Source organism: Nicotiana sylvestris, chromosome 9, assembly GCF_000393655.2.
Source record: "Nicotiana sylvestris chromosome 9, ASM39365v2, whole genome shotgun sequence".
Taxonomy (NCBI): domain Eukaryota; kingdom Viridiplantae; phylum Streptophyta; class Magnoliopsida; order Solanales; family Solanaceae; genus Nicotiana; species Nicotiana sylvestris.
The window spans coordinates 1,160,769-1,174,347 of NC_091065.1; the positions used below are offsets into that span (position 1 = coordinate 1,160,769).

At 35.0% G+C, this 13,579-nt stretch overlaps 1 protein-coding gene across 1 annotated transcript; it reads left to right on the forward strand.

Annotated features, from left to right (window-relative positions):
* The first annotated feature begins 7,666 nt into the window (after positions 1-7,666).
* Positions 7,667-12,995, forward strand: LOC104234902 (uncharacterized). The gene is made up of 4 exons (XM_009788545.2): positions 7,667-7,824; positions 10,345-10,452; positions 11,095-11,262; positions 12,644-12,995. Exons 1-4 carry the CDS (start codon positions 7,723-7,725, stop codon positions 12,764-12,766), a joined length of 501 nt encoding a protein of 166 aa, XP_009786847.1. The 5' UTR covers positions 7,667-7,722; the 3' UTR covers positions 12,767-12,995.
* The last annotated feature ends 584 nt before the right edge of the window (positions 12,996-13,579 follow it).

The following is a 13,579-nucleotide window of genomic DNA, read 5'->3' on the forward strand; positions in this document are numbered from 1 at the left end:
TTTTAAGGATGCAATATATGTACTTTTGTTAGAAGGAATTTAATTCCGGTTTCTGGGCAAAATAAGAGATGGATATTTGTTTTATTTTTCGAATAACTCTTGAGTTATTGAGCTTAATAAACACTTTATCTCTTGTGGTACATGAATGCATGACCTTGTTATTATATATTGATGTCTCTCCTGAACAGAACAATATTAGTCTACCTCATAAGAGAATATGTTCTTCAAAATTGAGTAAAACTTATCTGTGCACTTTTATCTAAGTCATATTAATCTGGATAGGATTTCAAGTTGGTCAAGTATGGACCTTAAGGTTCATTGAAAGTAGAGGCACTACCAACTTGTGGATCCTGTTTGGAAGGAAATTTGACTAAAAGATGTTTCCCTTTAAAAGGAAATAAAACTAGTGATAAGCTAGAATGAATCCTTTCTGATTTGTATGGTTAAATGAACATACTCGTAAGAGATAGATTTTGAGTATTTTATGACGTTCATAAATGATTACTCAAAATATTAATATATTTATTTGATGCACTGTAAGTCTTAATGAATTAAGTAATTCAAGGTTTTTAAGACTTGAAATAGAGAAGCACCAAAGAAATATATTAAGTTACTACAATTTGATTGTAGTGGCGAGCATCTATCTAAAGAGTTTTTTAGTTACATATCAGAATAGGGATTACATCTCAATTGACTACACCGTAAACTTCATAATAGAGTCGTGTAGTAGAAAGAAGAAATAAGTCTCTTTTGGATATGGATAGACTAATGACGTGTTATTCAGATTTGCCTTATTTATTTTTGGAATATTTCCTGGAAACTTCAAATTACATTCTGAATTTAGTTCCTTCTAAGCTAGTACCTGGGACATCTATAGAACTGTGGACTGAATGTAAGCTTGGTCTGTGGCATGTTCAGATATAGGATTATCCCGCATATGTGCTGAAAGGGAAAGCAGATATGTAAGTTGGAACTAAGGATGGATAGGTGCATGTTTATCGAATATCCAAGAAAACGAATGAAGCTTTATTTTATTGTCCTAAAGAAAATAAGGCAATTGTTAAAACAAATGCATTTTTCTAGATAAGGACTGTTTAATAAAACATGTTCCTAGAAGTAAACTATTTTTACAGGAACTGGGCAAAGAAATAACTAGATGTTCAAGAACATCAAAACCCACACGTCAGAATTGACGTTCCATTGCATTTAAGTAGTGGGAGAACGTTAATAGACATAATATGCCTTTATCGAGTGGGAGTGATGTTTGAACATTGAACACTATAGTAAGAAGTCACTAATATTTCAATGTCGTGAGGTAACGAAGGTAATATTAGTGGTACTTCGTCTTAGTGGGAGAAAGCTAAAGAAAATTATAGTTCGGTGTTCATTCTTGGGATAGTTTCGGTAACAGGATCTCTGAAGAGTTTAATACCAAACTAGATAATTACGACAAAGTACTACTGGACAAATATTGCATCAGATATAACTTGGCAAGATTCTTTAACAAAACCTTATTTGGTGAAGGCTTTTAATAGTCATGTAAAAGAATGCCTGAGAAAGTTGTAGATGCATGGTTATGAGTCTAAGTGGGAGATTGTTGGGGTATATACTATTAACCATGCATTTGGATATAGTATATTCTAATAATTATCATGGTTAAAAGTCTAAGTGAGAGATTGTTGGGATATATACTATTAACCATGAGTTTGGTTTAGATATAGTATTTATTATGAAATAATTGTTTATTCAGTTTTAATAAAGTTTTAAATAGATCATATAATAGTCTGTGTCCTTTGCTTATATAGTAGATGATTTAGTGTATAGAGTTTAGCTTATACACGGAAGATTAAATCATCGGTTCTTATAAGTATAAAGTTTGAGTTCACAATCTAATGATGGAATTGGACAAACCATCAGGAATGATTGTAGCACAAGATTAAATATAATTAATCTTGATTACGGGAATGGTTTAATTCCAACTTCTTGTGCTAGTACATTTTGTATGTATTGAACGGACCAGGTAGAGATAAGTATTTTATACTGACTTAATAAAATAAACTCTCTAGCCATTAAATGTACTTATACTCTTAATCTTGATATAATTATTATTAACTGTGTATATTATTATTGTTTTGATTTATTAAAAGGCGAGATTCTTTCGTGGGTCAATATGCCTGGTAAATTGGATAATAATAATATACATTGGCGAAGTAATAGTTAGTTGATGGAATCCATGTCTCGGTTTAGAGATTGATGATATACCTTTATGAAAGCTTATAAGTTTTCATGTGTAAACCCGACCGGTGGATTTTGTATCCGACACATGAAATAAGTTAAGCGAAAGTCTAAAGGAAATAATCAATAAATTAAATCGTCAGTAATTTAATTTAATTGATTCGTATCTGAATCTTAACATGAGGAGTTAAATAAGATTTAATGGATGAATTTCGAAATTGAATAAGGAGTGCAATTACGAATTTTTAGTGGAATAATTCGTAATTAATTATGGTGGATATTAATTTCGAAAATTACAAATTAATTCCATAATTGGAAGCCTTGTTAATTAAATTTGTGGTCCCTACTGTGCCTAAATAATAGGAAATAAAGGAATCCTTTTTCTGCTGGAAAAGAAAACCTAACAGGTTTTGGAAAAGGGTCTTAACCCTTAAAACTTGTGCTATAAATACATAAGGTTTTCCACCTAGATGTATGAGTACATGGTGGCTGAAATTTTCAGCCAAGTTTTCCTAGAAATTTCGCCCACACGAAATTGCTATTTTCGGGTATTATTTGGGTAACACAGTAGAAGACCGTGGAACGTTCGAGGATCACGATTGTGCGGGTGATGGAGATTCCATTAAGAAGTTATGGAACTGAAGGCTCACGTGGTAGAAGAGATATGTTCACGCTTCAAGAGGTAACCCGTGAAATCCCGTTTATGCTAGTTGTCTAAATTACATGTGATTTTGATACTGGGATTGCTTCCGCTGCATATAATAATCCATCAATTAAAACTACTACACATGTGTACTACGATAATTACATGATGTTTATTCACTAACTAATACGTATAAGCAAAATAAAATAAAATCAAACTACTTAAATTTTTTTAACCACAGATCCATCATCGATCAAGATCACGGTGCTTAAAAGAAGTCTGTCATATTTAAGTGGGTGATGTCAAATTCATTGTCATAGACAAAATTAGCTTCATGACCTTTATTCTTTAGAGATGCTTGATAAAGCTCAACCAAATGTCTTGGTGTACGACAAATATTTGCCCAATGCCCTTTTCCACCGCAACGATAACATTAAGTTTCTGAACCATTTACATTTGGCTTCTCATCTTTCCCTTTCCATTTTTGGTGGTTATTTTTCTTTGGGGGTGATTAACACGAGAAAAATTTCTTTCTTGTCCATGGCCACAGCCACGGCCCCAACCACGACCACAACTACGAATAGGGCCAAGGCCTTTCCACGCTTAGCATAATGGGAGTACACCTCATCCATTTCAGACAATGGTGTAGACCCAGTGGGTCGATTTTCGTGATTTCTCATGAGCAAATCATTGTTTCGTTCAGCGACAAGGAGAAGAGAAATCAACTCAGAGTAGTTCTTGAAACCTTTCTCTTGGTACTGCTGTTGCAAGACCATATTGGAGGCATGAAATGTTGTGAATGTTTTTTCAAGCATATCATAGTTAGTGATAGTATCTCCACAGAGTTTCAATTTAGAAGTAATTCTGAACATCACATAGTTATATTCAGAAACAGACTTAAAGTCTTGGAGCCTCAAATGAGTCCAATCATATCGTGCTTGTGGAAGAGTGACCAACTTTAAGTTGTCATATCTTTCTTCTAAGCCATTCCAAAAAACAAGTGGATCTTTGACTGTGAGATATTCTATTTTCAACCCTTTATTAAGGTGATGTCGCAAGAAAATCAAGGCCTTAGCACAGTCTTAGGTAGATACTTTATTTTTATCTTATGGCGTCTCCAAGACCCATTGCATCTAAATGGATTTCAGCATCCAACACCCATGTCATATAGTTCTTACCCTAAATTTCAAGGGTAACAAACTTTCTTTTCATAGTGTTAGACATAATTAAAAGAGGAGAAAAGTTGTACCTTAATCTTCTCAAAGAGCTTCTTGAGACGGTAAAGTCTCGTGTTGATAACGTGTAATGAAAGAATAAAAGAAGAAGAACAATTGCAGAGAAAGAGAGAGGGAATTCTTATTGAATTTTGGAATGATTTATAATGGGGTAAGACCCCTCTATTTATAGGGAAAAATAACTTAGCCACAAAGTAAAACTCTCCAAAAGATAAACATTCACTCTAATTATAATTCTATTCATAACATGATGCATATTTTTATGGAAATGTTACCTCCTAAGCAAAGGTATACACCCTATTTATTATAAACTAAAATCAATAAAAATATTATTTTCTATAGCTACATTTTATATTTTACGGGAAAAAGCAAAAACTACCCCTATCGTTTGCTAAATGATTTATAAATACCATCTGTCAATTTATCCGTCCAAAAAGACACACGGCGTTAATTCTATTAACAAAATTACCCCAACGACTAACGGCAGAACTGGTTAGCCTACATTTAATGACGTGCCATTTTTCTACTGGGTCACGTGCCAATCTCTAACTGGAACAAAAATGGATACCATTTCGACCCACTTAGCTAACCCGACCTCCCCATCTTTTCCAAAAAAACACGCACGTTAAAATGGATACAAAAATGGACTATACATCACCTGCGATAGAACAGTAGTAGGATTTGGAAAATCCAACATATTTCTCGCTACGTATGCCTACTGTCACCTGTCATGTCCCCTTCTCTCTTTACACACAATAATTTACTCTTCCTCTCACCAAAACCACCATAACCACTCCCCTCCCAAATCATTCAACATTTCAGAATTATTATTATTAGTATTATTAATAAAATTTATTTATTTGAGAGGAACATGAATCACCAGCAACAGAGAAAAAGTCAAAACATTGCTCTTTTTCAACACCCATTGAAAAATATAGATAATTCTATTTCCAAAACATATTTACAAAATTACTCCATCAATATCAAGGAAAATATAATTACCCATAGAAATGATATCCATTTTTGTTCCAGTCAGAGATTGTCACGTGACCCAGTAGAAAAATGACACGTCATTAAATGTAGGCCCACCAGTTCTGCCGTTAGTCGCGAGGGTAATTTTGTTAATAAAATTAACATCGTGTGTTTTTTTGGACGGATAGATGGACGGAGGGTATTTATAAACCATTTAGCAAACGATAGGGGTAGTTTTGGTCCTTTTCCGTATGTTTTATAGCAAAATAAGTATGTATGGTATATACTACCATTGAGGCATTAATTAAGGCATGAAATATGCGTTTTATGTTTTTTCTTTCTCTTAGACAGCTGGACATATTATTTTTAAGGTGATTGTCGTTACTGTATTAATGAATATATGACGCGAATACATGTGAATACATGCGCATCTAGCTGGAATGTCTTTATTTTAGGCGCTTTTTTGTTGTTGTATTCATGGATACATGGTGCAAATACATGCGCGTACCGCTAGACTACCCTGATTTTAGGTGCTTTTTACTGTTGTACAACAGCGCAAATACATGTGAATACATGCGCGTACACCTGGATTGCCCTGATTTTAGGCATTTTTTGCTGCTTTATTCATGAATACAACAGCGCGAATACATCGAATACTCTACCGTAACAACTGAATAGTAGCTACAGAAAGTAATTGTGTATATGGTAACTATAGGAAGTTAATAGCCACTAAACAATAGTGGTTTATGAAAGTTCCTCTATTTTTATAACTTCGTTTCCGAAGTGGCTATATTCACGAAAATTACAATCTTCGATTAGTCCCAAAATCATGTAGAAATGGCACAAGGTAGCCACTCTAAAGGGCTGCTATTTAGGAATTAGTTCGTGGATCCTGAATTTCGTCTTGAAGTTAACATTTTTAGTTTAAACTTTCGGGGAAAAATAAACACTGCTAATCTCTAAATAGCATATCTGAGAATGGCTATTTGTGCACTTGCCCCCAAAATGAGCCATCTGTGCACTTGCCCCATTAACTAGTATGCTTCAATTTTAGCCCAAAAGAATTGCAATTATTTTTTTTTTTTGAGAAATTTTCATAAAACACTATCTTTTAGTGGTAATTAGCTATCTATAAATACCATTTGCTATATTATGGATTGTAAATACGTTTTCTGTTGTTATAAGATGTATCAAATATATTTAAACTACTGTATTCATGAATACAATAGCAAAAATAGGCGTGAATCAGGGAAGTCCAGCTAATGAGTTGTTGTATTCGAGTGTATTCAACTGTATTCATGGCGTGAAACATGGGATTACAACTGGACATATTATTGTATTCGATTGTATTCACGGCGTGAAACAGGGGATTACACTGTTTTTAAACGGAAAGTGAATCAATTAACATAATAGACTCCTAATATAACTCAACAAACTCAATTATAACACACAAAATTTGTATTTCCAGTTACAAAAAAGATTCTCAACCGAAAAATACCCCAAAAATATAGCAATCTTCAGAGAAATTATATAATACATCTGAATACATAAATTATATTAATTGAAAAAATATATGAATACATTCATGGCATATAGCGAGACAGTGAATACAATGAAATACATAGAATACAACGGGATACATTGAAATACAATGAAAAAAAGATAGTGAATACATTGAAATACATGGAATACAACGAGATACATTGAATTACAACGAAAAAAAGACAATGAATACAATGAAATACATGAAAATATAGCGTGATACGTTGAAAAAATATTGAAATATATTAACAGAAAATCAAGTTGCTCAGCCCTAAACTCTGTCGCCTTTGTTCAAGAACAAACCCTAATTTCTGGCGAATCCGCCATCGAGTAAAAATCCTGAATCTCACTGTTCCCACGCCACCGTCGATTGGAGGCTTCATCTCTTTGGCTTCAATTTCGGTTGAAAAAATTACTAACACTGCTTGAGGACCCGTGACCGTCTTGTCAGAGGAGACATCCATAGCCGCACAACCATTTTTCTTATTCTTGTTTTTGTTCTTCGCCATAGCTATGCGAACAAGGAGACGTAAGGATTTCTTCTGCAGTTGTAATTGCAATGGAGGGGTTTAGGGTTCAGCAAATCGAAATAGTCTGGCTTGTTTTGTCGAATTGCCTGATGGGCCGGGAGGCTGCTCACTAGCTGGAAGTCTTCGTAGTATACCAGGCAAAATCATCGTTTGTGACTAATGGTAGTTGATGTGGGTGAAAAGAATTTTGATATTGAACATCGTGCGAGGGAAGAGAATGGTATGTATCAAAGTAGAGAGAGAAAAAAATAGTGTAACTAAATAACATATTTAGTGGCTTAGGGATATGAGGTAACTAAAATTAGATATTTTATTATAAACATTAAAAGGTATCTATACAATATAATTTTTTTAAATGATATTTATTTAAAATAAATATAAGGTGTTGTAATAATTTCAATTTTTTTCCTAATCATGATCGGAAGCTTCTGGACATTTATCCAAAAACAAAATAGTGAAATTTACTCATTTACCCTCCACCAGGGTATAAATATCAATCTTCCTCAACTCACTTCTCCCTTTTCGAGAACAATCAGAGAGAAAGCGTTGATTCGAAGCAGAAAAAATGGTGAATTTCTTGTTGGCGATCACGGCGGAGCTTGAGAATCTCACTAACCTTCAGCCGCAAGGCGGTGTTACTGATCCTGACTTCCCTTATCACTTCAAGGTCTCCGTCTAAACGCCGTTAATTTCAGTTACTCTATCGCATTTGTATGTCTATGTGATTTCTCGATGAAGATTGATCTAATTGATGTGTGTGTGTGTGTGTGTGTATTTACACATATAGACAGTAAACTGCACTTACTCTAGCTGATGACTCTAAAATACTGGATTACTTTTGCTTATTAGGTGTTTATTTAGGTCTATTCAGGTAGCTCATTGCAATGTGTGTGTGTGTGCGCCCGTGTGTGTGTGTGTATTTACACATAGAGAGTAAACTGCACTTACTCTAACTAATGACTCTAGAATACTGGATTACTTTTGCTTATTAGATGTTTATTTAGGTCTATTCAGATAGCTCATTGCAATGTGTGTGTGTGTGTGTGTGTGTGTGTTTTGTCTGCGTGTGTGTGATTCAGGTAGTTACTCTATTGCATGATGTCTATGTGATTTCTCCATAAAAATTTTGTTTAATTGTTTTTGACTCAATAATAGATGTGCGTGTGTTTATATTTAGACATATATAGAGTAAACTGCACTTACTCTAACTAATGACTCTAAAATACTGTATTACTTCTACTTATTAGGTGTTTATTTAGACCTAAACGCCTCTAAATTTTGTAGTTACTCTAATGCTTTATAGGCTGCACTTACTGTAACTAAACTCTAAATACTGGATTACCTTTTTAGGTGTTGATTAGGGTTATTCAGGTAGCTCATTGCTAGTTCATCTTCGTATTTTTCATTTTCATGATTTTCGATGTCAAATGATCGTGTTTTTTTTCTCTCTAAAATTTTAGTTGCTCTATTGCTATGTCTATGTGATTTCTGGATGAAGATTTGATATACTTGATGTTGACTCTATAGTAAATGTGGATCTAGTCATTTTAACAGCTTTAAGTGAACTACTGCTAACATGCTTATGTGTTTTTTTGTGTGCGTGCGTGTGTGTGTCTGATTGTTGATATTATGTTATTTTTTCCGTGAAGATTGATCTAACTGATGATGCGTTCTAGCTATTTGCTTATGGCTATCTGATAGCTCATTCCAATTTCATCTTCTCATTCTTCATTTTCGTGATTTCTTCTTTGTCGAACTATCTCTCTTTTTCCTAATTACAGTTTTAGCTTCAGAATTTTTGTGTCTATTTTGCTTGTGTTCTGTATGAAGTCTTTTTTTGACGCAAATAAATCCTAGCATTATGTTAGTGCTGGTATTACAAGAGTGAGTAGAGACTCTGCACAAAAAGACCTGTATACAAAAGAAGGGGAAGTCCCTGTCACACTATTTTCCTCGTATGCATTATCCAACTTACACCAAAGTGCCAACTGCCTTAAACATTTGCATTTCAGGACCTGCATCGCAGTAGATCTGCCCTCGAGACATCTTTGATTTTTCTCCTTCCATACAGTCCCCAATACGGAAGATGGAATAGTTCTCCATATTTTGAGCTCTTTGTTCCTTGTATCCTCAACAGCTTAAGAGTTCCTTGACTGGTGGGGGACCCATTTTTACACCAAAGAGATTTGGAAAAAGGCCCCAAACAGCTTAAGAGTTTCGAGAACATGGCCCTTGATAGGAAGGTGTGGAGATCGAACATTAGAGTTGTAGGTTAGGAGGTAGTTAGAGCATTTTTTCTACTTCGTTCCAAGTGTGAGGATAGGCTGATAGGGTTTGTCTTAGATTTCTAGTGGTTTATGTTGTGTTCTCACTATTCTTCCGTTTTTCTTTACTGGTTATTGTATTGCGTTTCAAATATTTGTTGGTTTCTTATGATGCTTTATTATTTTTATGGTTTCTGTTGATGATACTAATATACCGTCACTTTTTGTCTTTTCGTTTTCTTGAGCCGAGGGTCTATCGGAAATAACCTCTCTACTCCATGGGAGTAGGGATAGGGGTAGGGGTAAGGACTGCGTACACACTACCCTCCCCAGACCCTTTTTTTTTATTTGCACCGGGTGTCCGAGTCTCTTCGAGCCCCGACTATTCCCGGGGTGCACAGGCCCTCGGCAAGGAGTTTCCCGCAAGTGCACCACGGTTAATTTACCCTCCCTAGACCCCTTACTTTTGGGATTTTACTAGGTTGTTGTTGTTGTTGTACCTCTTCCTCTGAATACCTTTAAAGCCATTTTATAATCGAGCTATTGTTATGTAGTTGAAGGTTTCTTATCCCAAGACCACCTTTTCTTTTATCTTTTAATGTTATTTCCCACTGTATGAAGTCTTATTACTTAGTTTTAAATTATGTGCCACTTTTTCCATTTTAAGACGTTCTGAAATGTTACACCACCTCGTGTGAACCTTGTTTCATTTTATTTTTAATGTGTACTACTTTCACTCTGTATCTTTTTAGATATACTACTACTTAAATTTCCTTTCAGCTATGTTCGTATGAGATAGTGTTGTTTCCATAAGTTAATTTTTTACTGCTTTTGCCTGATGAAATTATCCATTTCCTGTCCTCCATTAATATTTATTTTATAGTCCATTAAATGCTTTCTTTATCTTTGAATAAATTGTGCAGCTGAAGTGTGGCAATTGTGGCGAGATCACCCAAAAGGAGACTTACGTGATGTTGGGTGAGACTGTTCCTCTTCCCATAGGCAAGGGCACGACCCACCTCATTCAGAAGGTGACCTATCTTCCTGTTACCTTATCTTTGACAATATTTATACCGCTTAGAGAGATATTGATGTACATCTGAATGTCTTATGTGTTAATATAGATATGAAAAACACAGTGAACTTAATTCAGCTAGTTACACTATGAATTTAACATCACTGAGAGAGCATGAAATTTGAGGTGAGACAAGAAGTAAGTAGGAAAGCTATAAGGTAAATCGCTAGTTTGTAGTAAATGCCCCTATCTGCTGTTTCTTAATTCTATCATGTTGAATAGCCATGATGTCCTTGAAGTCTATGTATACTTGACTGTTATTTGTGACAAGATAGATATGAAAACATAGTCAGCTCGTTTTCACTATGAATTTTGACATTACCGAGACAGCTTGAAATATGAGCTGAGGTAAGGAGTTAATTAGGAAATCTATAGCATCAGAAGTGGTTAATTTGTAGTAACTGCCTCTATCTGCTTTTTCTTAATTGTATCACTTTGAATATCTTTAATATCCTTAAAGTCTATTTTGAACCTCAGTTATTCCCCTTTTTTTCCATTTTTCTTTGATGTTCTGTTGCTATTACAACTCTTCTTCGTTATTATCGTTGCTGTATCAGGCTTGATTGATTATTAAGTGCTTTGTGACTTCTGCTTTCAGTGTAAGTTCTGTAGCAGGGATGGTACAGTAACCATGATCACTGGCCGAGGCCGCCCACTGACTCACGGTGATAGTCAAGCTGGAAAATATGCACCCCTGATGTTATTTGAGTGCAGGGGTTTTGAGCCTCTGGATTTTGCTTTCCTGGGAGAATGGCAAGCTGAATCGGTAAGCTTTTCCCTTGCTTTCTGGTTTGGTATTTTCTAATGTAGAGATATTCATTACCGAAACGTTGTAGAAATATTATATGTAAGCATAAAGTTTCTTTGCCCTGTTGTTTCCTACATGTGTTCCTGAATTGTATGCTGGGATTCCTTGAATAAATTTCTTGTTTCTTTAAACCAGGTGATGGATCTCCTAATTAACTTATAGGAAAAGCATTCTTCTAGTACATTCTACCTCTATTATGTCTGGCCATTCATAGCGCATTCCATTCTAAATCATGAACAGGTCTTCTCTTTCCTACATAGTGGGTACTAGGATGTTATGCTTATTCCAATAGGTCTTCAATTTTGAAATTGTCTTTGGAATACCAACTTGAAATTCAATTTCCACTTAAGAGCAGCATGCTTTCTGCTTGTCTCCAGCCTTTCCTCCCACCCTTCCAGTGACGTCATTGTCTTGATAAGTGATGATCATCATCCTTGGATATGATCGCTACCTAGGCTCAAATGCCTTTTTTTTTTTGCTGTTTTTTAGGGGGATTTAATTTTGACTAGCTTATGAACTGCACAAAATGCCATCCATATGTTTGTGCGGTTGAAAGCATTCACAAGCATAATGGGCCTGATTATGGGAGATCAGTGGAATTTATGGTGCTCAGAAGATACTAATTGGACCATCTTCTCATCTTTGTGAAGCATCTGAAGACCATTTGTGAGGCACTGTATATGCCCTGTACTTTAGGTTGTTAACTTGTGAAGTTTCTTTGCCCAGGATGCTTTGGACCTTATGCTATTCTGCATGTTTCTTCTTGATATACCCTAACCACCCACCCGAACCCCAAAACACACCCTCTCTTACGTATGATCCATCTCTTTTATAAGATTTATGGTAATATGTATTTATTAAAAAAGGAAAGATTTATGGTATTACATGCTTGTGACAGCAATAAGTACAGTTTCATGCAGAACTTGACATATGGGTAAAACCACTGTAAGGTTTACACTAATTTTTTCACTTCCTTCCTGTTTGCAATTGACAGGAAAGTTTAATCTGTTGTAATGCTATTAATACTTTCTTACATCTGCTTCTGGCTATCTGATGACAGAACAAATTTTCTGTCTGTCTTTGGATCCACTCTTCCTCCTAGAATTGTATGGGTATACACTTTACTGATTTTGGTCTGATGACATACGAAATGATTAACATCCATTATTTTGTTGAATTTATTTCTACGTGGCATACTTGTGAACTTTCTCGTGAGATTATCTTTGTAACAATCCTTTTAGGTTGCTGAAGACACTTGCAGTTAGGTTTTATGTCCAATTCTAAGGTTTTGTGTTTTGGGAAATGTGGAGCCAGTTCTAATGTGATGCATTTAATGCAGCTTGAGGGAACAAAATTTGAAGGCATCGATTTGTATGGAGATGAGTTTGCTGACTATGATGAAAAAGGCGAGTGTCCAGTGATGATTTCCAACCGTCGTGCCACTTTTAATGTAGTGAAGTAGATTCTCCATTGCTCTAATTTCTGCTGCTGGTACATAAAGAGGAAAGTATACCTGTTTTGTACTGTCAAAGTGTGTAAAAGTTGCTAACTACTAAGGATGGGAGCGTTAGTTTTCAATGTACATTGAACGCAAACTACTTGCACGAGCTTACTGTTCGAATCATGATGGTTACATTCATGAACAAGCCTATTATTACAATGCCAATATTATCTTTCAGGCTTCTCTAAAAGAGCCAATCTTGATTGTGTTGATGTGGCTGTTTTGGGTCTTTTTAGAAATTCAATATGGAAGCTGACAAAACTTTTCCACTGGCTCTATACTCTTTTCCAAGCTCTTCTAAATTGTTTTCTAGATGTTGTTGCTTCTTATACTCTTCTTAACTTGCTGATGTTTAACTGCTTTTGTATGTCTTTTTGGTGATAAATAGTGCATATAAAAGATTTTTAACTGTACTCGCTGCTCTTTTGTAACAATCATTCGTACTTAGCCTAATTACATCTTTTAAAAAAACTCTTGAAATATCCATAACGTAGTTGAACAGGTGATGCTTTTGTAATTGTTTGCATTCAATATAACATCCGCCCAGATTTGCGACCCGGTGGCAAGGCAGAGGGTGTCTTTTGGACCTTACATACTGTTTATCTCTTCAGCTATGGAACTTTACTAGAACTAAGTGTACTACATTTTTTGCAATTTATTCTTCTTAACTCAAATAAAAAGTGTGTTGTTGCACGTTTTTGTAGTTTCTGGAACCATTTCAACCTATATAACGTCTTAAATTCCTAAGATGACAACTTGGTACTAAGAAGTCAG